This window comes from Crocodylus siamensis, chromosome 2 (assembly GCF_052110815.1).
Source record: "Crocodylus siamensis isolate JL-2025a chromosome 2, ASM5211081v1, whole genome shotgun sequence".
NCBI lineage: Eukaryota > Metazoa > Chordata > Crocodylia > Crocodylidae > Crocodylus > Crocodylus siamensis.
In genome coordinates, this window is record NC_143396.1 from 159540990 (window position 1) to 159568960 (window position 27971).

The window sequence follows — 27971 nt, forward strand, 5'->3', positions numbered from 1 at the left end:
AACTGTAAATTAATGTCCAGCTCTTCATCCTGGTGTCAGTTTGCTATATTAAGGATGGTGTGACAGTAGGGATGGCAGGGCTTGAGGAAGGGTGGCAGGATGTAACCATGTCACATATGAAATGGACACTGTATTAGTAATTGTAAATGTCTGACCTCAAGCTTTAAAAAATACCAGAGGATAGAAATAGGAATTCAGTCAAATAATAAGATTAATATACCAAATAAATATATTCTTTTCTGCCATTATAATGGCTTGTTTCATTTCTTAATTGCCCAGCCAAGTAATTTGAAAGTGTGATATATTTCTAAATACTTCATTTTGCAGCCTGTACAGATCAGATTGCTTTGTTTTTATTAATGATTTAGTGAAACTTTCACCGATACTAATGAACCAGCAACAATTTCACTTTGGCAATATGAAGCTAAATGTTACATGGAACTTTAGTGGCATAAACTAAGTTAAAGTTCCTCCCTCTTTCTGGGATCTTCCCTCACCCCAGGTAAAATCCTGAGGAACAACCCACAGCAGAACCTGTTGAGACGCATACAGTAAAGTAAGATGTCTGCATTACTGAAACCTTGAATCATGACCTGGCCATCTGTATATAGCTTTATATTTCTTTCAGAGTACCAGACAAACATTAAAAAACCCACAAGAGACATGTAGCAAATTAATTTAGTGTGTTACATTTCTGAAAATTATAGTGAATTTTACATTTTCATGGTTTGTGGGACTTCCCTCTTTATCAGTTTAAGTTCTGAATGTTAATTTTTGTTTCTTTTATCATCTTTTTCTTTTTGTTATCCAAAGCAGAAAATAAAGAGAGTTTGGTTAGAACTGTATATCTATAATAATGTCCTATCTATTGCTTATCTTACTCATGCAACTATCCAAATGTAAAAGATTTCTCCAATATAGGGAATGTCAAAACTCACTTGCTCTACTCATGTGAATAATTTCACAAACTTTGATAGATTTATATATATGAATAAGACAGGTTTTCCCCACCAGGCACCAAATAGTATTATAACCTTTTAAAATTATATTAATATAATTAGGATTCTAGACAGAGAACTTACAGGTAAAAATTTTAGAACATATATTGTTTTACAATGTGGGTTTATTTCATGAATATCAAAATAAGAAACTATGCCATGAACCAGTAATAATGTGGGTAGGTCCTGTGTGAGCTTCCCACACACAGCGCTGCCAATAAACTCTAATTTTGAACTGCAACAATCCTGCTATTCCAGTCTGGATGGCCTCTTGAGTCGAGATTTTTAATCAAGTTATATTGTGTAGTTGTTTCTGAACACAGAGTACACAATAAGAAACTAAAGCGAAGTCACAAATGACCAAGGGTATATTGATGTAAGACAAGACAGCCTGGAACAATCAAGATTTTCAGAAATAAATTCACATATGCCAAATCTTGGCACACAGAAAATTTCTAAAGTGAAAATTGTTAATGTTTTCAAACATGAAGTTAAAGTCAAAGTGCAGAAAAGATCTTGATGACAGCAGCTTAACTAGTGGTGATGTAAGACATGCTATACCCAGCTGGAGTCCCTATGCCAGCAGTAGCGTGGGAACTGCTCTTTCTTTCTCAATGTTCCTGGGGCATAAGATACCTAAAGGGGGCAGGGAAGTCTGGTGAGAAGACAGAGCCACAGCCTTTCACCATCACTTCCAATACATCTGTCAATATAGCTGGCAGGCTTTTTGTACTTAACAAAGCAGGTTCCTTTAAAACATTCATATTTGTTAGTATATGAATTGAGCCTAGATACGTTAATTTTTTGATTGTCCAGTGTCTGTCTTAAAATGAGAAAGGGTTTATCTGATAACTTCTCACTGACCTTTATCAAATAACTTAAATCCTAAATATAATTATTCAGCAGTTTTCTATCAAAAGAAATATTTTACTTACCGTCAAAGTCCACATCGCCTACTAATTTGGTCTTCCCTGTAAGAGGGTCGTGAATGTGGTTGATTCCTACATCAATCACAGTGGCACCTTCTTTAACCATATCAGCTGTAATCAACTTGGGAATACCTGAAATCATCAAGATTTATTTGATTAACAAAACCATGCATAAAAAATACGTTATCAGTTCTCACTTATAATAAAAACAGAAAACATTGTGTTAGTCTCTCAGTATCTTTTTTGTCTTATGTACTGTACATAGAAAATATTCAACAATTATTTTGTGGTCTTGGATTTGCATTATGAGGGTCAGAAGCAAAGCTGCTCCCAAGACTTGAGCCTAAGAGAGTAAACATTCCATTAAGCCATGTAAGATACTAGCTCTACAGTAAATTCTTTCTTCTTTTATATTTTAACATGCATCTTACCTTTCCTTTGCTGATTTCTTGTTCGAGTGAATCGGTAGCTGTGATGGTCCAGGAAACATTCATAGATTGTAAAGCCAGAAGGGACCTCAAAGATCATTAGGTCCAGCCCCCTGCACAAGGCAGGAAAGAGAAGTGGGGTCAGGTGACCCCAGCAAGATGACAATCCAGTCTCCTCTTGAAGATTTCCAGGGTAGATGATCGCACCACCTCTGGAGGGAGCTTATTCCACAGTCCGGACACCCTAATTGTGAAGAATTTTTTCCTAATGTTGAGCCTGAAGTGGTCTTCCAGGAGTTTGTGACTATTATTCCTGTTTCTCTGCAAGGGCGCCCTGGTGAACAGATGTTTACCGAGCCCCTGATATAACTGTAAATTCCTACCAAGTCCCCTCTCAGCCTTCTCTTTTTCAGGCTGACGAGTCCCAGGTCCCTCAGCCTTTCCTCATATGGCTTGCTGTGCAAGCCTCTAATCATACAGGTGGTCCTTCTCTGGACACTCTCAAGTTATACCATGTCCTTATTAAAGTGTGGCACCCAAAACTGGATGCAGTACTCCAGTTGGGGTCTCACCAGTACCAAGCAGAGTGGAAGAATCACCTCCTTGGTCTTGCTGGAGCTGCATTAATTGACGCATGCATGCATGCATTGTTTGCCCTGCTGGCAACAGAGTCACATTGCTGGCTCATATTCATACTGTGGTCTATTATTATTCACAGGTCTCTTTCATTCAGAGTGCAGGTCAGGTTGATGTTGCTAGGCCTGTAGGTGTGAATTCAATTCTTGGTCCCCGGGTGAAGCACTTTGCATTTCTCAACGCTGAACTTCATCTGGTTCTGACTGGCCCAACTTGTTAGCCTTCTAGATCCATCTGTATCTGTAGCCTGTATTCAAGCGTGACCATGCTTCTGCATAACTTGGTGTCACCTGTGAACTTGGCCAGTGAATTCTTCCCCTCCTCAACCAAATCATTGATAAAGATGTTGAAAAGTACAGGACCAAGCACCAACCCCTGTGGGATACCACTGCCTACTTCTCACCAAGACAACCAATTCTGTTCATTAGGACTCTGGGTCCTACCTACCCCAAAGCCAGCTTTGTACCCACCTAACTGTCTCGCAGGTAAGCCCACTATCTTCCAATTTTCTTGTTAAAACATTGTGGAATACCAGTTCAAAAGCTTTTTGACCAACAATGTAGACAAGGTATACAACATCCACCACTTCTCCCTTATCCAGGTGGCAAGTCACCTGATCGTAAAAGGAGATGAGGTTGGTTAGACAAGACCTGCCTGTGATGAAGCTATGCTGGCTGCCATTCAGAATCATACCTTCTACAAGCCTATCAAACATAGACTCCTTAATTCATTTTTCCAGGATTTTCTCTGGGATAGAAGTTAGGCTAATTGGCCTATAGTTACCTGGGTCCTCCCTTCTCCCTTTCTTAAAGATGGGCACAACATCGGCCCTCTTCCAGTCCTCAGGGACTTCTCCAGAGCACCACAAGTTTTGGAACAGTTTCACCAGGGGCTCCATGATGATGTCAGCCAGCTCCTTCAGCACCCTCAGATGGAGTTTATCTGGTTCTGCTGACTTGTGTGTGTCTAATTTTTGTAATTGATCACACACCAGTACTATGGTGAAAGTAGGGCGGCAGTCATTTCTGCCCTGCTTATTCTGGCATGATTTTCCCCATGGCCCAATGAAACACTGAGGCAAAGCAGTCATTCAGGAGTTCAGTTTTCTCCTGAGTGTCTGTAACCAGCTGTCCTGAGTTGCCGAGCAGCGGCTCCACACTCCCATTTGCTTTTCTCTTGTTCCCTACATACCTAAAGAAAGACTTTTTGTTGCCCTTGATTCCTGTTGCTAATCTAAGTTCAGCCGCCACCTTAGCCTTTCTAATTTGTTCCCTACAAGTGTGGGCTATTGTTTTATAGTCCTCCTTGGGGCCTGTCTATGCAAGAGGCAAGAATTTTTTAGGGTGGTATCTTATTGGGCCAACTGCATAGTTGGAAGAGATCTTAGACAAGATTTCTTCCTCAGAGACAGTCTCATTTAGTGGTGGATGAACATAGGAAGTAGTTGGTTTGGACCTGCATCACCACAGGTAACTATACCCTCTTGAGCACCCTGGGGTGCTATGAATCCTTTTAAGGGTGCCACATAATATTAGCACTGCTAGAAGTGCAAACACCTACACCAGTCACAAGATAAACCCAGAGATTCCAAAAGGAATGCATAGTGTCAAAAACATTTTGACCTGTTGAGGTCTTAGAATTCTTTGAGACAAGTTTGTTCCATTATGTTTCCCTAATCAAAAAAAAAGTGAAAGCTAAAAGCTGACATTTTCCAAAGGCTGTCTTGAGTGTAAAAAGTTTGAGAACCACTGACTTAATGTACAGCATCATATGCGTAATGCTGCTGTTATATGCTTTCCAATTTATAGATTCATAGATTAGGAAGCAGATAATAGATAAACTGGCAAGACAATTTTGGACTCAAATGCTAGTGATATGTAGTAAGTAACTTTCTCTCTTCTTTGCAAAATGTGGAAACACCATTAATAACACTAAGCTATACTAAAGTTTGACCAAGATCTGTTCAGCAATGAAGAATGGCTGGTTGGGGCTGAACCTGAGTAAGTCAAGGTTACTCAGAAGGCCAAAGTAAACACAAAGGAGTCTGAAGCAAGAAACAGTCTTTGACTGAAGAAACACACCCATAATTTGTAATTCTGTTCACAAATTAGGTGAATGCCTAGATTCCTTACTGATATTAAGCTGTGATACTAAGCTGCCACAACGCAACCGTGATAAAAAAAAGAAAAACAAATGTCACTATCTACGACTAGTAAGGAGAATATTCATCATCCTGACAGATGATGACCTGGCCTAAGTAATACCTACACCTCCTTCAGCCTCTAGCTGGACTACAACAATGCAGCCTACTAGGATAAGAAGCTTCAGCAGTAAGAAATACAAACAGGTATAGAATAGCAGGTCTCTTCAGCTACTGTGTTAACATAAAACTTTTTCCTGGGTCACTATGAAAGATCCTGGTAACAAAATTCATTAAAAAAAATAGGGAGCAAGCAAGAACTCTGCCTTCATATCTAACTGTTACAGCAGTTCTGGTCTCTACTCCCAGTACTGGATTGTTTTATATTAGGTAGTTAGAAACCGTGTAGGCAGCAAGAACCAGGACCCAAGACTTCGTCCTCCCAAATGAGTGTTATAACCAGTACAAATCTACAGAGGCAGATTACCATTTCCTTGCTCTTCTTTTGCTCCTATGACTCAAACTCTTATGGTATTCTTACACATTACACTTAACATGCTAACAGCACTTACCACACAAGTGTCCAAGTGTTAAAACAGTAAAGCATGTGCTAAATGTCATCATGGCATAGTACCATTAGCCTTTTCCAGAAAGGAGTATCACCAAATCGTATTACCTAATGTGTTAAGCTAATGTCCAACTGCTCCACAGAGATAATATGATCAGGAGACTCCTGTGTGATAGGAGGTGGGAACCTGATAAGCCTCCTGCTTTCACTGCTCAAGAGAAAACTGGCTGTGGTGTGGTAGGGCAGAGCAGGAACTACAAACAGCTCTGGGGCTTCAGCGCCCCACACTGCATAGAAGCCAGTTCAAGGCCCCCATGCAGAGTGGGGACTTGGTCCAGCTCTTGTGCGGTACCACAGTTGCTCCCAGCCACTGTAGCACAGCACGCTAGAGACTTGAACTAGCTCTAGTGTGGTGTAGGAACTGGCTCCCTTGCAGTGCTGGGCTCATTCCCAGCCCTCATGCCATACTGGAACCTTGAACTGGCTCCAGTTGGGGAGTGGGGAAGAGGAAGACAGACAAGCAGCTCTTTGTCCAGCTCCCAGCTTCCTTACCATATTGGGCCCTTGAAGTGGCAAGGCTGAGGTGCTATGTGAGGGAGTTGGGGAGTGGGATTGCAACAAGCAGCTGTCTGTCCGGCTTACAGCCTCTTTAATGCACCGAAGCCTTGAACTGGCTTCTGTGCAATCCCAGAGCTGAGACTGAAATGCATCAGCTTTTTGGACTCAGCCCTGGGACCCCACCAGAGCTGGTTCAAGAGCTGGTGGGGTACTACGATTTATTTTAGATTATAGTAAGCATTAATGTGCAACTGCTCAGAAAACTTTCTAAGTTATATTAATACGATATAAATATAACATATTAAAAATAACATGTAAGAATAGCCTTAGTGGCACTGTGGCACAGTTTCAAAGGAAAGCGGAAAGATTCCCCTCACCCAGACTATTTTATAGCCTAGTGATTAAGGGCTTTCTCCTAGAAAGAATTTGAACTTAAATCATCTGCTTTCTGGGTAGGGTGACTCTAGAACGTGGATCTCCTACCTCCCAGGCAAGCACTTTAATCGCTACATTGTTGGTCAAAAGGTAGGTGGCGCCCCCCACTGATTTTTTACCTGAATTCAATGCTGTTGATATGAGTTGCTTGTTTTTTCCTGCTTAGCTTTGCAAGGACTTAGGCAGAGCTGAGGTGCTTCCTAGGAACAACCTGAATTGCAGTGAAATTTAAGTAGGAATTAGGTGCTGTGATGTGCCTGAGCCCTCCATCTGAATAACTCCTGGACATGTTTAGAAGCCCTCACTTAAATACTTAAACAACTCTGCCATCCAAAACGAAGAAGCTTAATATATGTAGTAGGTAATGAGTTTTGTAGCGATTGGTCCAGGGTCACTTTGAATCACTCTTTGGAATTTAGGCACCTAAAATCCCCATAAAGGAGTTAGACATCTAGGCTAGGGACAGATATTCAAAAAGCCTGAACTGATTCAATCTTTGCAGGTTAATTTAACCTGGCTAGGCTGAATCCATTTTTAACTGTACAGACATCCCAGAAATGCAGGCACATGCCTGCAGTGGCTCAGGCTAGAAGCTGGGGGGCGCTAGAGCAGCCCCCCCCTCCTTTCTACAGTGCTGAGCTGAGGGGAGTGTGGCCGGCTCTGGCAGGACACTCTGATTGGGGAGGGGTTCCCCCCCCGCCTCCCCCACCAGTCAAGGAGGGAACTGATAATACAGTGTTTATCACCCCTAACTCAGTGTTTATCAGCCTATTAAGAAAACAACACAGGGACATTGCCAGCTACCTGTTGATTCTGTCTTTTTCCCCCATCTGCCACAGCACGGACCTTAGCCAGTATGTGGTCTGCTAGCTAATGCTGAGAGGTGTCTGTGCAAGTCAGAAGGGATGGGGAGGGGAGGGGGGGAGCAGGGGGAAGCCAAGCAGACGTCTGCAGTTTCTGCCGAGCTCCAGTCAGAGAGCAAAGGAGAGGGGCCAGCTCTGCTGTGGAGCAGAGAGCCCCGCCCAGCGCAGAGAGCATGCTGGGATGCTGGAGGAGTCTGGTTTAACTTAAACCAGCAAGGGGTCTGGGACAGACATTGCATAAACTGGTTTGATCCAAATCAGTTAAGTCTGATAATACATTCAAATAGGTTTATCTCAAACAGGTTTCAGCCATTTTCAAACTGATTTATGTGCATTGAACATCTGTTCTATTACAGGGTTAAACCAGTTTCTGATCACTTACATCAGTTTGTGTGTAATGTCTGGCTCTCTAGTCTAGGCTAGGGACAATCTCAATGTGGCCTGTAGTCTTTGACTTTTGGGAGCTGTACACTAAGCCCTTATAAAAAAGACTTTAAAATGGACCCAACTAGTTGGGTAACACATAAACAATAATAAAAAGTCCCAAAATTAAATAAGTAGGGATATTTCCCAATGCCTGCTTTACCTACCAACTGTGAGGAGATCAGCTTCTCAGTTACTATTCCTAAAAATGTTTACTTTTAAAATGAGTAAATCTTCTAAAGATGTGGTACGGAACACATGGAGTGCCTCCTATTTCTTGCACATCACACATACGGAATTATCACAACTGTAGTCTCACCGCAAAAGCAAGAGAGAAAAGTAAGGAAGAAACAGGTTCAGGAACCTACAGCCTCTGCTGTACTAGCAGCAGAACAGGTCAGGAACACTGGACCATCCCAGGGAAAATGACGTCTGGATATTTCCCCTGAACTGCGAGAAACTCACTGGGATTACAACTTCATGAAATGTAGTCTCTCCCTGAGCTTCCACTGGGTCTATGCAACTCTATACCACACCCAATACCGATCTGTGTGTAGTTTGCATAATTTTGCCTGAGGATTTTTCATCACGCCAAGTATACCTCATGTTGTGAAATGAGTGTTGTATAATATTCCTTTTATAAGTACCAAGAAGAAAAACTAAGAGGAAGAGGTACTGATGAATTGGTACTAAATAGTTTCATTGTAAGAACAATTTTTGCAGTGTTCTTGGTTATTTTGTCTATGTGGGTATCTATTCTGCAAGAACAGACTGTTCAGAGCTGCTTCAGAAGCTATGTTAGATCCTCACACTAAGTCTTAATGTATTAGTAAGAAGCATTACTTAGAGGAACATTTAAGAAAACAGTTCAACAGCCATTATTTTTTTCCATTAACATAATGTGAATTCTAGTTAGGCCTGCATTCATGTGAGAGCTGAGCTTAAGACCTGAACTTGCTTGCTCTTAAATTGGCACACTAAGGAACTAGCACATTTAACCCAGGAACACTTGAAAAGGAATGATAAGTTTTAGACTCTATCAAGCTTCTTCAGCCAGAAGAACAGTTAGCAAGGCTTGGGGTTAAGAATGTGGAAGAATGACTTAAGTCCTATATGCTCTAAGGGGGACTTGAAGAACTGCTGTTGTAATTGTGTTTTGTTATATTTTTAATAGATATTTGAAATAACCGCATATGTTGCACAAAGTCTGAACTCTTTCTCTTCATTTACAAAAAGTTAAATCTAAAACCTAAGTATTTTTGTTTACATACTTTCAGGAATATCAAATCACTGAACCTTCAAGTTTGAATTATAGAAACTCCATTCTTTTGGCAAGTACCCTGTTTATTTCTGCATACTGCAGTCATATAAAGCAGAGATGAACAATACATATATATATTATTAAAACACCTGCATTAAATTTGCCAAGGTTGTCCTTCATTTGAACAGCAAGAAAGACGTTATTGTTATCTGACTATGGCCTCTAGCTGATATAAGGAAACCCTGCTGTCAGAATCTGAATGACTCACTACTGTACATAAAATGTTTTAGTTTACATAATTATACCTGTATAACCTGTGCACTGACTGGTTCCCTTTCTGAGTTCACTCTCAAGTCTCCCTAAGGGAAAGGTGTCATATGTGATGAGACAACAGTTTATGAATCTGCAAATCTGAAAGGCAGAAACAAAAGGCCAGATTTCATCTTAATTATAATAAGCAGACCCACTGAAACACCTGAGAGAGCATGAATGCCACCTAATTAGATAGCAGGATTGGTATGGTGTTGTAGCAGTGACGGTCCAGGGAATATATGACAAGATTTTTTTTAATAACATTTTTACTGGGCCAACTGTGTAATTGGGAGAAGTGTTTAGACAAGCTTTCTCTTCCCTAGAGTTGAAAAATGGCACTCTGTGTCCAAGAAGTTGTCTAACACCTCTCCCAACTATAGTGTCAATCCAATCAAATATAGCACCCCCCAAAAACTTTACTTTTCACCTACTTAGATGATATATTTAAAACAGCTAGTGGTATAAGAGTTGCAGAAATCAAGCACTTTGCTAGGTTTTAACAGCTGCTACTGTAGTATCAAGGATACTTAGTATTACCTGAAGCTACGACTATAATGTCTGCCAGTTGGGTATGGATCTTCAGCTGCTCTTTTGGAGTGTATCTGTGAGTAATTGTCACTGTAGCATCACCTGTAATGTACAAGAGTTGAAGTTAATTGACATTTACAAAATCATTTTCCAGAACTTATTAACTTGTGCAAATGATTAATTACAGAGGTGGCTAACCTGTGACATGCATGCAACAAATGGCATGGATGGCCTGTGTCTGTGGCATGGAGCAAACTGGGAAGAAGGGATGCAGGACAGTGGCAAATAGGGTAGGAAATGGAAGCAGAGCTGCATATCTGGCAGGGGAAGGGACTGGAGTGACACTTGGGGAGGCCTTGGAGCTAATTTGTGGCATGCCTATCACAAATGTTGGGTCCCACTGATTAATTAGACTTTGATGGATTAAAACAGTAGGGACAATTATATACATTTTTCTCATTTGCTACTAATTGCCAGGACAAAACTGGGGTGTAGTAGACTCTAACCTGAATGGAAGAGATTTAGGCCTGTCCTAGTAAGTCAATATTATCAAGTGCAGGAAATGTTAATGCTCTTGGGCAACTGGCATGTGTAACAGAATTCATACAAAAATAAGTAGCCTCCCAGGTGAAGTGTTATTACCACTGATCTTAACTTTCTTGTAAAGAAGAGAACATTCAGTTGTTTGACATACATTTGTGGTATACTTTCAACTTTTTTATTTTGGACTGCAAATAAAAGACTAAGCGTGTCTTCACTTCTTTAGCATTCCAGGATGCCAACATTTTAAGACTAGAATCTGCACTGTTTAAATATGTCCTTCTTCTCTGGTCTGATGGAAAGATCAGCAGAGGCCACAGAGAAGATAATTCCATAAAATAGCTGTGGTGGACTGTACTATTTTTCTGATTACATTAGTTCCCATTCCCTCCAGGAAAAGAACTAAGGGGAGGCTGATGCATCATAGAATCGTCAAATTCAGAGCTAAGAGGCTGACACGTTTAATAGGGTACCTCTGAAAGACAAGCAGTCCTTGTGACAGGAAATCTAAGTAGTTTTTTTTTTCCATTAGAGTAGAAGGAAAGGTTTGTTTAAAGCTGAAAAGTGCTTCAATGCCAACTTTCATCAAAGAGATTTCCTTCAAAGGAAAGAAACATCTGCTTGTTTTAAAAAGCCCTATTTTAATCATGCATATAACCACATAGTGCTTTGAAATTATGAAAAAGATGAGTGAATAGAGAGGAGTGGGCCATAGGAATCAGCATTCAGTGCAGTGGTCATAGGCTTTGTACAAACCTCAAATAAGGGAGTATTTCTTTTTATCTGCGATTATGTTAAAATAGCATCTGCTTCTCTCTACATCACTACCTCTGACTCAAGAATAAACGTGGAGAAAGAGCTCTTACTAATATTTTTGTGTGCTCCTGCTGAATCATCCTACTTGCTTGAAAATTTATTAGATATCTAGAGAACATAATCTCCTCTGTGACGAAACCATCAATGTCCTATCAAATGGATCAGACAAGGAGGTGTTGCCATCTACAGGAGAAAAAAAAAGATTTCTAGAAACAAATTATCACAGCTGAATCAAACTCAGGAATCCAATGCCAAAATTCAGATTTGTTAAGAAAGAGTTTGTACAATTTTCCAAATAGTTAAAAGAAGTAGATTCTCATCAAAGAGATTCCAGCTTTTGATAGCATACAATTGGATAAAGCTAGGAAGGAAAATTCTCTCAGAGTACCTAGGACTTTTCACTCATCTTTTTCTTCTATTTTTACAAAATAATTTAAAGAATCTATGGATGCCATCCAGTTTAAATCTTCATCATTTTGATTATTTGCATTTAACATTTCTATATTTCTTTAGCGTGTGTGTTGCTTACTTCTTGGATTTTTTTGGTGGAAGAGTACTCACTTCAGAGAAAGCCGCTTTGAAGAGATATAAAATGGTGATTTAGGTGTAATGAAGAACAAGAAATGTTACATCAGGAGTTCATAAATATTTAAAGTATGGCTCTCCTCTGAACGTGATTGTAAACAAAAGCCTGTGAGGTTCTATGTTTACATTCTGAAGTGAATGAAGAACAATATTTTTAAATTTCACAAATAAATCTATATCATATACATAAACAATATAATATTTTCCACCTTCACACTCTCCTTTCAGCTAGTCAAACAAGTCAAGCTGTTTCCCGCCCCCTTCTCACATATCAACACCAGGAAACCTGATGAAAACTGTATCTGGTTGGGCTATAAATCCTCTTTAATAACACCCAGAATACACCTCAATGTATCTAGAAAGGACTGGTAAGAGTGGCTTGTGGACATGATTGTTGGTTTGTTGACTTGGTGTGGACAGGTAAAGAAATGGAAGAAGGAAACGGCTACTGTAGAAAGTCAGAAAGATAAAAGAATTCTGATTTACATCTTACTCTTTGGAAGTCAGGTAGTAGGTGGTACTTGGGTAATAGGTGGTAGAGTCAAATATGGTTTAATTCAAATTGTAATATTTAAAATAATCAGGAAAACTGTGCTCTTTGAAAATTGTTATTAATAGGAACAAAGTTTTACAACTAGTATCATTTATTAATTTCCATTTTATCTAAATAGGATATGTTCCATTTTTATTGCAAGAAAAAAAATTAAAGGCTTACCTAAGTCACTAAGACTTCATTTTCCAGTTAAAGACATAGGGTTTTAACAACATTTTAACTTTCCATTTTGATATTTTAACCAGAGGTTTCTCAGTTTTTGTTTATAGCTCGTTTGCACAAGAACATGAGAAAAGCAGATATTCTTATGCATTTCACCTTTGACTTGAGATGGTGCCTTCACTGAATTTCTCAAGAAAAACATACCAGCAATAATAGTTTAATCCTTAATGTAGCAGGGCCATTGTCAAAATAGGGAAAAACACCACACATAAAATTAGACCTTCAATTTTTTTTAAACGGAAAATATTAAAAGTTATGGCCATGTTATAATTATTACCTGGATTTAATAATAATTAGAAAATTCAGAAAAGCTTCTCATAGCAGCTTAAACTTTGTCTCCTTGCTCTAATTAATAAGCATGTTGTTCAGCAAATAATAAAAACATAATATATAAAGGAAACTTCATTTGACTGCAAATATTGTTACAGATTACAAATAGCTCTTAAGCCTTTATGTCTACACAGTGTGTATACAAATTATTTGTCCTTTTCTTTCTGTTTTATTGTCTCTGTATAGGTTAAAGTCTTAACACATAATTTCATATTTCCTGTCTATACTTTAGCCCGTATTTTTATTTAAAAATTAATACACACTAATATTTATAGTTAATGTATTTCAATACATATATAAAGCAGCAACACTGCCCTTGTTTTACAAGTCCCCCGCACTAGGGACCTAATTTTTCGCTATGCTTGGGGTGAACTTGAAGGAGGCCAATAGAAACCAACATCACTAGCAGCCACTGGGTGCATCAGATGCAGCTAGAGATCAAAGTTCCTCTAAATAATATGCTGTGCCTCAATGATTTTCCCCCCAGAATCACCTAGCACAGCACCAGCTGTGCAGAAGCAATCCAAGACTATTCTGCTTGCCTACATGCCATAAGGAAATCCCTGCTTTTGCCTATGGGGTCAGAGTAAAGGGGCCACAGCATAAGACAGAATCCAGTCTTCTGTCCCTGTAATTTAATCTAATAAAAAACTGTTATTAGGTATGGAGGGAAATCATTCCATGTGATCTATTAGAAATAAATTACAGTAATATCTTAGAGTCCAAAAGGCAAACGTACAGTGTTCTCCAAGGCTCCTACATAAGCCAAGTAATGAGTCACCTAATTACCAAATTAGTTTTACTACTTTTTGTTAAAAAACATAAAGGAGGGCCACTGAAATAGCAAAGAAATGCACAGAAATACAGGAGGAAATGTAAAAAGTAGTCAGAATGAAAAGTAGTAACAGAAAATAGATACTGTTTGAGAGAAACAAAACAGGCAAAAAAGTTGTATGGAGCACATAGGCCACATCCAGATGAGCATGGCCATGAGGTACTGCATGTTCAGATACAAAGGAGCAGCACCCAGTGGCCGGGGGGAGGCAAGCATTGATCCCTGGATATCCAGGGATCAAAAAAACCCACGGAAAATAAAAGCAGAGGGGACAGCATGCACCAATCAAAACTTGAGCCAGACCAGCTGGAGCCATGCTCTGGCTGCAGGCCAGACTCCAAGAAGCAGGATCATTGCTGCTGCAGCATTAGGAGGCCCCCAGGATCCTAGGCAAGGCTCCTGAAGCCAGCCAGCCCAGTGCTGGCCCCAGCCTCTCCCGCCCCACCTGAGGTAACTTGCCATGCACCAGAGGGCGCATGACACAAGTGTTCCCTGGGGACAACTAGTGGTAGGACAAGGTATGATGCTGCTAACTGTCCCTGGGGAACCAAATGTCCATGCTTATGTGGATGCGGCCATACAGGGTAAACATTCAAAGACCAAATAAAATAATGCTTCCCTTCTACAAGGCTTAACTGGATAACAATATATTATGTAGGGTACAGGAGGGCTGTGTGAAACTTCAGTCAGTGATTCAATTCAAAGAAGATTCAGCCCAATTTAGTGGCTGAATCTCCAAATCTGAATCGGATCAAGGGACCAATAAAAAGGTCCAAATCGATTTGAAGCTCTCTGGATCTTAGGAAAAGATTCAGAGAGTTTTGATGATTTAGGCAGTCCCCACTACTGCTGCAGCAGGGACCTGGAGCCAATCTTGAAGCTGGTAAGTAGGGGGCAGGGGAGAGGGGGCTGGAGGAGTTGGAAAGGGACCATGGGGAAGACCCCTGCCAGGCCCCATCCCCTGCCTGCTCCCTCAGCCCCACCCCCAACAGCTGCCCTGCCCTGCCTGCCCCAGGTCTGTCCCTTTAAGGAAAAAAACCCTGATAAAAACCCAGTACTCACCAGCTCCTGCAGTGGCTTTGGGGGGCTTGTGCAGAGGCCCCCACATGGCACAGGGCAGTGGGGGGCAGCAGGGATCACCCCCGCCAGGCAGGAACTGGTGAGTTTGGGGGAGAGGGGGTTTCCTTAAAGGGCCAGAGTTGAGGTGGGCGGGACAGCCATGGGGAGGGGCCTAGGGCAGCAGGGGGTGCCAGAGCCCCCCCACGCAGCATGGGGCAGTGGGGATCGCCCCCTGCCTGACAGCACCCAGTGAGTCGGGGCTGGGAGAGCAGGTGGGGGATGGGCCTCTGTGATTCAGCTGAATTGATTCGGGACAGTGATCGAATCACCGAATTGAGTCACTGTCCCTCGAATCGGCTGAATCTAAAGTGACTACTAGCTGCTTTACACAGGCATACAGTATAGCATTAAATACCACATTTTACTTGAATACTAAGGTGACAGATATTCAAATTTTGAAGAGAAAACAGGAGATGGCAAAATCATTCACTGGTCATAAAAAAAATGTTATCAGCTTAATTTTAATCTAACATATTATGTTTTAAGAAAGTTGCACAAGGGAAGTTTTATTACAATGTACGCATATCTTTGCAGTGAAATAATGAAATAGGTAGAGTCTGTATGAGGAAATTTAAAGAACTGAGTAAATACCAGAAAAAAGGTAAAACCAGCCCTTTGTTTTTTCACTGGAAATTCTTGTGCCATGAAAGGGTCAGTATACAACTATTCAGTTGTTTATGCAGTTATCTAAATGCTACTTCTTTTTTCTGGTATGATTTCAAATATTCCGCATCTGTGACAAAAGTGACAACGCTGGTAGATGAATAACAATGTCCAGGAAATAGTGCCCACCTACCAAGTTCACAACAGAACTGAGGAAGATTATAATGAAGTACAACAAGTCTGAAAGGTACAAATAAACTCATGGGGCTGTTTCTACAAACTTCACATGGCTACATCTGTTTAAATTAAATATCAATTTATATCAGGGGAGAATAAGCACTAATCCAATTTACGAGTAAAAGAAAGGAGGTTATAAGACTCAACTGGCTTGAAAGATAAAGTACCTGTGAATGAGTGACAGTGAGTAAACAAAAGCCCTGAGGTGCCTTACATGGTGGGCAGGAGAAGTCAGGAGAAGAAAAGCAGCTGGCATCAACAAACAGGGAAAGTGAAAGGAAGCAACATGTATAGCATGGCTGGCTGGCAGGGCTGCAGCTGGAGGCCAGAAGGGAAGAGAAGCAATCACCACACTTCCAGAGCAGCATCTCACTCCGGACTGGAGGAGGTAGGCTGCTCAGAGTTATTTCCAGCCCCAGAGAGGAGCGGGGGGGGGGGGGGGGGGCGGGGTCAATTCCCTGCAAGCCGCATTGGGACTGTGAATGCTCATGAGTAAGACGGGGTAGCCCTATGCAAAGCAGTGACTGGACTAACTGATTTTTTTTGTTGTGATTGGGACATGAGAGTCTGACCCCAGGTGAAGAGGACATGGACTGAGTCTGACAAAGAGACTGAGAGCAGTCGGGGTGTGTTTTGTCTTTTTTGGGGGATATTTCAGGGCAGGCCAATGCCAGTCCTGGAAGGGTGTGCACCTAACCAAAGCCGACGGTCACCCTGGTGGCCGAGGGCAGAATAATAAACCAACAAGCAGCATTAAAATCTGGCCACAGAGAACTATGAGTGCCACCTGGAGAGACTAGTGTAGGGTAAAGGGGAGCGCCACAGAAGAAAACAAGGATTGAGACCAGGTAGGATCACCTTGGGCATTACCTCCTAGCAATATAATATTAAAGTCGTGGCAGATGAGAAATATAAGACCAACTTCCTGGCAGATCAAGTTATCTGAAGCCAAGGTCCACCCTATCACCGCCTGTAGGAAAATGAGCTCAGGGCAGTGGCAGCAAGCCCTATAACACCTACAGCTGTCACAGTACCACATACCAAAACTGTATTACAAATCATGACAAGCTAATTTCATAGCAATTATTTTTGATTTTATAATGACCCAAAGAGCATCAGATCACTAATTCTTCTGAAATTTCTGCTAGTTGTAAAGTATTGTATATGAGTTCTGAAAATCAAACTTTGCTACTCCAGTTAAATCAGCATTGTAAATAGAAACTTAGAAAGTTTGCCCTATTTAATTAAATTTCATAGCACATAGTATAATGATCTAATTCTTCTTCCAGGGCAGTGAATGGCAAAAATCTTACTGCTTTTCATGGGAGCAAGGTTGAGCCTGAAGTTATTCCCTGATTATGATAATTATAAACATGCAAAGAAGTTTCAAATATCAACCTTCCCACAGAGGCTGAATAGAAAAACTAAATATATGATTAGTACAAAGCTTTCAACATTTAATTACATTAATAATATGTCTCACTATGCTCCTATTAAATATGACTGAAATTAACCGCCACCCATGTTTGCCTCATTTATAAACAATACCTCTATAGTTTCTAACATTGAACTGATGTTGCAATATCATAATATCTTATTTAAGAGTAAGTGGCATTTGTTACTCTTTCTATATTACAATTATAGCGGCATATCTATGCCGCTATGATTAAGGAAGCATCAGTATTTCCACTATAATCTCTTATTTTAATGAAGAGTGCAATTGGACCATAAACATTTCCCTCAAACTACAAGTTAACATAAACCTTGAAACTGAAAAGTTATTTTGGTTTTCAGTCATAAGGAGGATTTGGTTTTTCCTTTTACAAATTTTAATAATCACACACTAGAAGAAACAGGTCTAAATAAGGGAAGAGTGAAGATAGTGAAAAATGTACATAAGGGGTAGACCCAAGAGACTAAAAGAGTTATAATGCACTGTGTAGCAAGGAGCTTGGTGCTCCTACTACTTTAAGGGAAGGCAGGTGCAGGAGAAGCAATGGCCAATCAAGGGCGCCACATGGAAGGGACTGGGCTTGCAGGACATAAGCCCAAGGCCTGAGCTTGGCAGGCAGTCTGACCTAGAAGCCATAGAGAGAGTTGATCCTGAGCATAAGCACTGGAGCAAGGTTCCTGATTAACACCTGAGCTGGGGTAGGCAAAAATTGATGGTTTAGGGATTGAGACTGTATGGGCAGTGGAGGTACCAACTGGCCTGAGAGCAGGGCCAGGGCCTGAGGGATAGGAGCCAAAGCTGAGAGGCAGGGCCACAGCCACAGAGGGTCAGAGACCCGTAGCTCATGAGGGGCAAGAACCGGGGTCAGGGATCCATAGCTCGAGTAAGCAAGAAGCAGGGTCTAAGACCCGTAGTCCAGGAGGAGTGGAGTCTGTTGGAAGACAGAGAGCCTGAGTCCAAGATGGGCAGAGAATGCAGACCTAGGCCCAAGAGGGGTTAACATTTGTCAAGGTATAGAGGCCTGAGCCCAGGAGGGGCCAGTATAGTTAAAGGCACCAGGGATAGAGGCTCCAACAGTGGCAGAGACCATTTCAGGTACAGAGGCCTGTATTGAACTTCTCAAATATGAAAAATAAGGCTGAAAATTTTGCAAATATTTTCTTAGGATCTCTGGTATGGTATCTCCTAAATAAAAATGGGCAAATAATTCTTACCCAAATATTTTAGGAGTTATGAAAATGTTGTTTAAGTATTGGTATGATGATGTTAAGGATGAGCTTCATCTTTTGTACATCTTTTATTCTGGGTCACTTTACTAATGAAGTTATTACAACAAATAATAACAGTCTCGGACATACCTCCAGGCCTTTCGTGCCCTCCATCAGTATGTAAAAGCATTGAAATAGGCATTCCTACATGCTTAGATCTTCCAGCTACAAGAACATTTTTTCCAAATGTCTGTATTCCTTACAAGAAAAAAAATAAAAAACATATTAAACTTGTTTGAGAAACCTAAAAAAATCTGTACATTTTAATTAGATCTGTCATCAGTTTCAAACAGCAAGTTTTTACTTAAGGAAAGTTTCTCTCAAACATTAAATTGGTGAATTAATTAACAGAACTATGAAATCACCATACTTTTGAAACTACTCTTTATTTTTTCCTATTGTATAATTAAAATAAGTTGATTCAAGAAAGATTTTTGTCCATAAATTTATCTTTTTACAGCTTATCACTAATATTATTAATCTTTACAAATAATTAAGCATATTTAAGCCTCAGTGAAATTGTAGTATAGGTATTTGGTTTCAGTATTATAAAAAAGGTACATATTATATCAAATCACCATAAAAATGCATTATAAACTACAACAGAGGGTATGTACTCTATATAATAACTATTCTCTGTGCGCAATTTTTTGCATGTTTCCTAGCCTCACGTTTCTTATTCTACAAGTAGAATGTTGCTTCTTCCTTCTCACTGTTCTCTAAATATTCTTTTAACCATTTCTTCTGCAATCAATCAGATATAGAACCTAGCCTGTATTTTACCATATAATTTCCTTGACATTTATATATGCTTTCTCAGCATCATTAACCTTTATCCCCGACAAACATTTCAATAAAGATTAGTTTCCTACCTGTTCGTTTGATAATTTCCCAAACAGCAGCAGCTGTGGCAGGTATCACAGAAGGCTGATCTAAACAAAGTCGTCCAATGTTGATAACATGAAATCCATCAACATCTTTTTCAGGAGCAACAGCATTGCAGACTGTTCTCTCATCTATGTGATCTGGAAGATTGTCATTTCAAAATTATGATTCTTCTCAGTTGTCAACCAAAGTGGGCTATCCCAATGCTTTAATTTCAAGGAATGCAAAAATCAAGAACACTTGGTTCAGAAATTATACCTTTTATTAGACCAACTAGAAAATTGCAAAAAAAATATTTTTTTCTGCAAGCTTTTGGAGTCAAACATCCTTCATCAGGCTCTGATAAAATTAAAGATAGTAAAAAGTCCCCACTGGTAGAAAATAAACTTCATTTTTGCACAGAGGGAGTTGGAGATGGAAAATCTGTCTCCCTCGGTCCATAAGAGTGTCTCTGTGACTTGTTGAATTGCTCTTTGTTGTGTAGATCAGGTATCATTCCTTCCCTGGAGTGTCAGATGGCAAACAGGGAGGTTTAATAATCTTTCTTGTTGTTCTGCAATGAAGTTTAAAATCCAAAATTGGCTAAAATTCAGCATCTTCCAGGTTTCAGGGACGTATTTGCTAGCCATGTTGATCTAATGCAAACAGTAATGCAAAATCTAGAACTCTTGGTTCAGAAATGATCCCTTTTGTTAGATCAACTAGGAAATTACAAAAAAAATAAATTAGAAAGATTTTTTGTGCAATTTCCAAGTTGGTCTAATAAAAGGTATAATTCCTGAACCAAGAGTTCTAGATATTTGCATTTCTTTTTGTCTCAGACCAACACAGCTACCAAATACATCCCTTATTTTCCAGGTAAATTTCACAAATTTTATGCAGCTGAGTAATTTGTAGGGTCACAAACTTGTATGCGTTAAAACTAAACTGCATTTTTAAATTCTAATTAAAATCGACTTTTCTAAGCCAAATGCTGAAAGCTAAGTGATACCATTTTTGATGCTCACAGCATTGGGGCCTTATGGAAGATACTAAAAACATATACCAAACTGAGAATAATTACCACTATCAAACACTAATATATAAGACAAGCAAATAGGACAGTTTTTTTCCCTGAAGTTCTTCACAAATTTAAGTTACCATATGGAACAAAGACTTCATAGAAAAAAAAATGTGTTCATCCAAGAAACAAAGGATTTAGGGCCAGATATATTTGAAAAGAACTTGGACACCTAACTGCAATTACATTAAAAACTCTTCAAATGTACCTCAAGTTTTACTTTGGCCCCAGAACTTTTTCTTGCCCCCTCTTTAAAGATACAGTGCTTACCAAAGCCCAGTTTCAGGCATAACAAGTATCACTGTAGGATACATATAATGGAAAGGAAGCAGTGCTTCCACATGTCCAATCTAATACCCAATCTACAGGAAAGTGGGAAAAAAAACAAAGAACAAATAAAGGAAGAGAAAACTTGTCTACAACAGCCTTCAATCCTGACTTTTGGTGCAAAATTTATTTTGCTTTTTCTGTGGAAAAATAATGTGGATTTGTTTTCCATATTGGAAACAAAAAATAACAGAAATAAGGAGACATCAGAACTGTTGGAACTTAACAGGCAATTAGGAACATATAATTAAGGTGTTTTAAAATAGTGAGAATCATATTAGACATTATATGTTTTAACAGAAACTTATACAATATACACATTAAAGTGTATATGAATATGGAGATAAAAGAGGCACTTTTATGTTTAACTTATCCAGAAAGGAAAATCCCTCTTTGATTCCTAAAATGAAAGACTGATGGCAGCACACACAGATCATCGAGTCCGATCCCCTGCCATGGGCAGGAAGGAGCACTGGGGGGGTGGCAGGTGTCATAAGACCCCAGCCAGGGGCCTATCCAGTCTCCTTTTGAAGATTTCCAGGGAAGGTGAGAGCACTACCTCACTGGGAAGCCTATTCTAGGCTCTGGCCACCCTTACAGTGAAGTAGTTCCTCCTAATATCTAACCTAAACCTATCCTCCCTCAGCTTGTGGCCATTGTTCCTGGTGACTCCGAGGGGAGCCTTGGTGAACACTTTCCCCAAGTCCCTGCTGCTGGCCCCTGATAAGGTTGTAGGCAGCCACAAGATCCTCCCTCAGTCTTCTCTTGCGGAGACTGAAGAGATTCAGGTCCCTCAGCCTCTCCTCATAGGGCTGACCATGGAGGCCCTCAACCATACGAGTGGCCTCCTCTGGACCCTCTCTAGGTTCTCCACATCCTTCTTGAAGTGCGGCGCCCAGAACTGGACACAGTACTCCAGCTGTGGCCTGACCAGGGCTGCATAGAGGGGGAGCAAGACTTCTCTGGACCTGTTAGTGATGCCCCTGTTGATGCATGACGGGGTGCAGTAGGCTCTGCCTATTGCTTCGTCACATTGGTGACTCATATTCATCCTGGAGTCAATCATGACTCCAAGATCTCTCTCTGCCCCTGTGCTGCTGAGAGGGTCAGCCCCTAACCTATAACCATAATGTTCCCTCTCCCCAGGTGCCGCACCCTGCACTTGTCCTTGTTGAACCGCATCCTGTCCAGATCCACCCACTTCTCTAACCTATCCAGGTCTGCCTGGATGTGGTCCTTGCCTGCCGCTGTATTCACTTTACCCCACAGCTTGGTGTCATCAGTGAACTTGAACAGGGTGCTCTCCACACCCTCGTCCAGGTCACTAATGAAGATGTTGAACAGCACTAGCCCAAGGAACGAGCCCTGGGGGACTCCGCTGCCCACACCCTCCCAGGTCGACATCGACCCGTCCACCACCACCCTCTGGGTGCATCCCTGGAGCCAGTTTGCCACCCAAGTGACCGTGCATTTGTCAATGCCGCAGTCCCTCAGCTTGCCCACCAGAATTGGGTGGGACACTGTGTTGAAGGCCTTCTGGAAGTCCAAGAAGATGACAACGACTTCCTCCTTCACATCTAAGCTTTTTGTTACCTGGTTATAGAAAGAGACTAGGTTGGTCAGGCAGGATCAGCCTGGCACAAACCTGTGTTGGTTACCCCTCAACATCACTTCCCCTGCAGGGCTCTCACAAATGTGGCCCTTGATAATTTTTTCAAAGACCTTCCCCAGGATAGAAGTGAGGCTGACTGGCCTGTAGTTGCCAGGATCTTCCTACCTCCCCTTCTTGAAAATAGGGACCACATTGGTCTTTTTCCAGTCCTCAGGGACTTGGCCCGAGCACCAGGAGTCCTCAAACAGCCGTGCCAAAGGCCCCGCAATGACACCTGCCAATTCTCTCAGCACCTGTGGATGAAGGTCATCTGGGCCTGCTGACTTGGATACATCTAAACCCTCCAGGTAGTCCTTAACTGGGTCTGAACTAACAATCAGGGGACTTGCATCCATCCTGGGCCTCTCTACGCTGTCACCCGAGAGCACCCCATTGTCAGTGGACAGGAACACGGAGGCAAAGAACTTGTTGAAGAGTTCTGCCTTCTCTTGCATGTCCGTCACCAACTGCCCTGCCCTGCCTCGTAGGGGTCCAATGTTACCCTGAGACTTCTTCTTGCTACCTATATACTTGAAGAAGGACTTTTTGTTATCCTTAATCCCAGAAGCTAATCTAAGCTCCAGTGCTGCTTTAGCTTCTCTTACCAAATCCCTACAAGCTTGGGTCAGGGAGGTGTACTTCTCCTTTGTCCCTGCCCCCTGCTTCTACCGCCAGTACGCTTTTTTCTTTGCCCTCAGGCCAGCCTGGATAGCCATGCTCAGCCATGAAGTTTTCTTGGACCCTTTTCCCACCTTCCTGCGCAGTGGAATTGTGTCCTGCTGCGCCCCAAGGATAGCCTCCTTAAGGAAGGACCACCTTTCCTGGACCCCCATACTAGCTACACCCTGGGCTCCAAGTGCCTCCCTGACTACTACCCTGAGCCCATTGAAGTTGGCTTTCCTAAAGTCAAGCATTTGCGCTGTGCTAATTACCCTCCCCACTTTTCTCTGAATAGCAAACTGGATCATTTCATGATCACTGTCCCCTAGCCTCCCTTGTACTAGCACCTCCCCCACCAGGTCATCCCCAGAGGCTAACACCAGATCCAGTATGGCATCTTCCCTAGTGGGGACAAGTACCTCCTGCACAAGGTGTAGGTCCTGTATGCACGTCAGGAACCTTCATGAGTGGCTAAACCTGGCCGACTGCTCCTCCCAGTTGATGTCAGGGTAATTCATATCACCCATGACCACAACATCCTTTGCACACATGGCCTCCCCAACCTGCCTGGAGAATTCCAGATCCAGCTCTTCCTCCTGATGTAGTGGCCTGTAGTAAACCCCTACCACCAGATCCTTCTCCCCCTGCTCTCCTTGAAGTTTGACCCACAGGGTCTCAGTTAAGCCTTCCTCTGGTCCCATTTGGAAGGTAGAACTGGTATACTGTTCCCTAACACAGAGTGCAACCCTCCCACCTTTTTTCCCCTTCCTATCTCTTCTAAACAGCTTATAGCCCTCTATGTCTATGTCTAGTTCTGGACCCCTCTGTCTCTCCTCCAGGCCCACTCCAAGATGTCAGGTCCTCTGTATTCTCCTGGATGGGGCCAAGAGCACTCTCCATGCCTTTGGCCCCATCCAGTCCTGTGCTCTATTCCTGGCCCCTCTCTGGACCTCTGGACCCACCAAGTCCCTGCTTTTCTTGGCTCCTCTCTGGACCTCTGGACCCACATGATCCCCTGGACCCACATGGTCCCGTTCTTCCCTGACCCTTCACTGGGCCTCTGGACCCATATCAAGTGCTTTTCTGTCAGGGGGTGCTCCCCTAGCCTTTCCCCTCTGCAAGGTCACCCACAAAGCAGTGGGAGCTGACACTTTCTGGCACCCTCATCTGCCCCTGGAGTGACCCATGTGTGGCATTTTATTGAGGCTGCCCCACCACAGGTAGCCCCACCACACTGACCAACTCTAGTAGGGTGCAGTTTTAGGTTTTACCCAGAACTGGTCTTCCAGCCTACCTGCTCTTGCTCAACCTTCTCTGAGCTCTCTCTAGATATCCAGTTCCACTCCTGGGCTGCTAACCACAGGGCTCTTTGACCCTAGCTCCATCTCCTACTTTCCAAGTCCTTCATCTCTGGCCACAACTTACTCTTAGACCCACCAGCCAATGTCATTCCAGAGCTGATCCCTTACTGTCTCTCAGCTGTGGCCTTCACCATGGACCTCTGTGCCTTTCCTAGACCCTGGTCCCACCTCCAAGCCAGTCAAGACTCCAGGATGTCCCAGCTCTGGCTCTCTCTCGCAATGGGTTCTTTCACCCTTTGGCCCCTCCTGGGTCCTGGACCCAGCTTAGGCCAGTTACGGTTCTCAGAGTCAATCCTCTGACTGTCACCCCCCTCATCTCTGTGGGTCCACCTTCTCAGGCCCCTCCATGAGTCACTCTCCCTCTCCCCGCAGACCCAGACCCCTCCCTAGGTCTTGCTACATAGCACCCTTCTTCCCTGGGCACAGCTGGACCCTCAATAGTCCCCTGTACTCTGCTCCACTAAAGGGGTACACCCAGACCCTCCATCAAGTCTTTCAGACACTCAGCCCTTCTCTCAGGGCTAACCTGGCCCCTCAATAGACCCATCAATACTCAGCACCTCTCCCAGAACTCACCTGATCTTTCATTAGGCCCCTGTGCACTCGGCCACCTATCTCTCCAGGCTCGTCTGGCCTCTAAACTGGTCCCAGGCACTCAGCCCCTTCTCAGGGCTCTGCACCCCAGGAACCTCCTCCATCCTCCAAGTTCCTACCCAAACCTCCAGATGTCTATGTCCTTGCTGGCACTTGGGAGCTGCAGCCTTGCTGCTGGGTGATATTCCTCCACTAGTCTCCAAGATGTTACCACCATCCCTGCTCTCAGGGTCTGGCCTTATACCCTGTTTACACACAGCCCTCATCCAATCAGGATACTCCCTTGCAATCAGATGACTCCTTTGATCAGGCCTAGCCTCACCTACCAGCCCAAGGGTCAGCTGACTCCCCAGTTAGCTCTAACCCTCACCAATCCCTGGCTCAACGGGCTGTCTGACCTCTGAAACTGGCAAGTACATCAAGTGCCCTGCCACAAGTATTTTTGAAAAGAGCTTATTCTTTTAAAAAGCAAGTATAATTCAGATCTAAGACAACTTTGATAAGACTTGACTTTAAAAAATATGAAATTTGGAGGGATCTGTTAAAACAGTCTTTAAAAAAAATTGCTTATTTTCCCTAAGTTAGGCTTCATACAGATTTTATAGATAATAGTTTGGGGAGGGTTAGATGGGGTTAAAAATGGGCCCTGATATAAGTTGACGTACAAGGAGGGGCAGGCAGGATGGGGGGCTAGCAGGTGGGCTTGGGAGTTTACAGGGAGGAGGGGGATGGTTGGCAGGATCAAAGAAGCTCTCCAATCCTGCTAAACTCCCCTGGACTCACCCAGCCTTTTTGTGATACTGCTGAATCACCTCCAATCCTGCAAACTGTTCCTGGGGTCAGTTTTAATGGCATGTATTAGTCCCAGGACCTTGACTGGAGTAAGCTGGGGTGGAGGGGCTGGCAGCTTGGTGGTGGGCTTGGCAGAATCAGGGGAGCTGGTGGCTCTGCAGAGGGGGTTTGTGGAGATTGGGGGGGCTCTCTCCCCACTTGGACCAGGAGCTATTTTTATCTCCATGACTGTCTCCCACCCCAAGATGAACAACCTCCCTGCTGAATGAATCCCCTTGATTCCCCCTCCCCCTCCCCCCAACCACTGGGGGGCAAATGCCAATAAAACCAGCCCTGGGAACAACTTGCAGTATTGGGGAGGGTTTTGCGAGATCAAGGTGGGGGGTGGGGCAAGCTGGATACTCCTTGGTGGGGTGGAGCACTTGTCTGTTTGGGGGTGGAGGGAGGAGCCAGAGGGCTAAAAATAGCCTGGTGCCAGATCGGGGGCAGGAAAAGCGCAGCTCAGAGCTGGGGCTAGTGGTTAGGCCTTCCCAGCCTAAGGCTGCACCGGGAATGTGTACAGAAATTTGGTTAAATTGGTCTACTCATACCCATTCTAACTTAGCACACCTCCAACGTACAGTTAAATTAGATTGGGTTGGCCATTTTTTGACCAATCTAACTTTCCTCGAACTTCTGTCCAGTTTGCACTTACATCAACTTAACAAGGAATCTAAGTGTAAGGTCCACACATGGATAAACTAAGTTAGATCAGGTGGCTATTTTTAACACAATCTAACTTCCCCCTAATCACCCCAAATGTCTGTTTGTACCCAAAGGTAGTCAAAGATAAACTGGCTGATGGTTTGGTGGTTCTGCTTTCTTTCAATCCTGGAACAAGGCAATTTCTTGTACAAAATAATTATTCACCACCAAGTTCCTACTTTCCTGCTTCTACTTTGCAGAGACAGATACTCTCTCTTTCATTTATAGATGAAGGAGCTCTTGCTCTACCAAGATTTCTTCACTAAAATATGTCTTACAGAATCCCAGGGTAGGGGAAGAAAGGAATGATCCTGGAATGGGAAAGAGGCAAACTATCACGGAACAAGACTATATCACCATGTCAAAAGTAATGACCTCAAACGATGCACAGAAGGAAACAAAATTATCCAAAAGCAAAGAGGGCAATTCATAGAATCATAGAAAATTAGGGTTGGAAGGGACCTCAGGGGGTTATCTAGTCCAACTCCCTGCTCAAAGCAGGACTATCCCTAACCAGAACATCCCAGCCAAGGCTTTGTCTAGCTGGGTCTTAAAAACCTCCAAGGATAGAGATTCCATAACCTCTCTGGGTAACCTGGTCCAGTGTTTTACTACCCTCCTAGTGAGAACGTTCTTGCTAACATTTAACCTAAACTTCTCTTGCTGCAACTTGAGACCACTGCTTCTTGTTCTGTCATCTGTCACCACTGAGAACAGTCTAGCTCCATCCTCTTTCAAACCATCTTTCAGGTTCTTGAAGACTACTATTCAATCCCCTCTCAGTCTTTTCTTTTGTAGGCTAAGTAAGCACAGTTCCCTCAGCCTTTCCTCTCAAGTCATGTGCTCCAGCCCCCTAACCATTTTTTGTTGCCCTCCTCTGGACCCTCTCCAACTTGTCCATAGCCGTTTTGTAGTGAAGGGCCAAAAACTGGACACAGTACCCCAGATGTGGTCTCACCAGTGCTGATTAGAGGGAAATAGTCAGTTTCCTTGATCTGTTGGCAACACTCCTACCAATACAGCCCAGCATGCCATTAGCCTTCCTGGAAACAAGAGCACACTGTTGGCTTATATTCAGCTTATTATCCACTGTAACCCCTAGGTGCTTTTTTGCAGAGCTGCTGCCCAGCCAATCAACCCCCAGACTGCATGGGACTCTTCTATCCTAAGTGCAGGACTTTGCATTTGTCCTTATTGGATCTCATAAGATTTCTTTTGGCCCAGTCCTCCAATTTGTTTAGGTCACTCTGAATCCTA

At 42.5% G+C, this 27971-nt stretch overlaps 1 protein-coding gene across 8 annotated transcripts in view; it reads right to left on the reverse strand.

Moving 5' to 3' along the window:
- Positions 1 to 27971, reverse strand: part of LOC149870974 (bifunctional methylenetetrahydrofolate dehydrogenase/cyclohydrolase 2, mitochondrial-like) — an 83060-nt gene that overhangs the window by 33170 nt on the left and 21919 nt on the right. For all 8 annotated transcript variants that reach the window (XR_016440165.1, XM_090031938.1, XM_090031937.1 and 5 more), the window contains 4 exons: positions 19513 to 19665; positions 18731 to 18838; positions 10089 to 10181; positions 1934 to 2059 (listed from right to left, as the gene is read on the reverse strand). Coding sequence is in view for 7 of the 8 variants with exons in the window: in XM_090031938.1 (XP_089888064.1) it covers positions 1934 to 2059; positions 10089 to 10181; positions 18731 to 18838; positions 19513 to 19665 (480 nt within the window). In the remaining variant the exon portion in view is untranslated. The remainder of the gene's footprint in view (positions 1 to 1933; positions 2060 to 10088; positions 10182 to 18730; positions 18839 to 19512; positions 19666 to 27971) is intronic.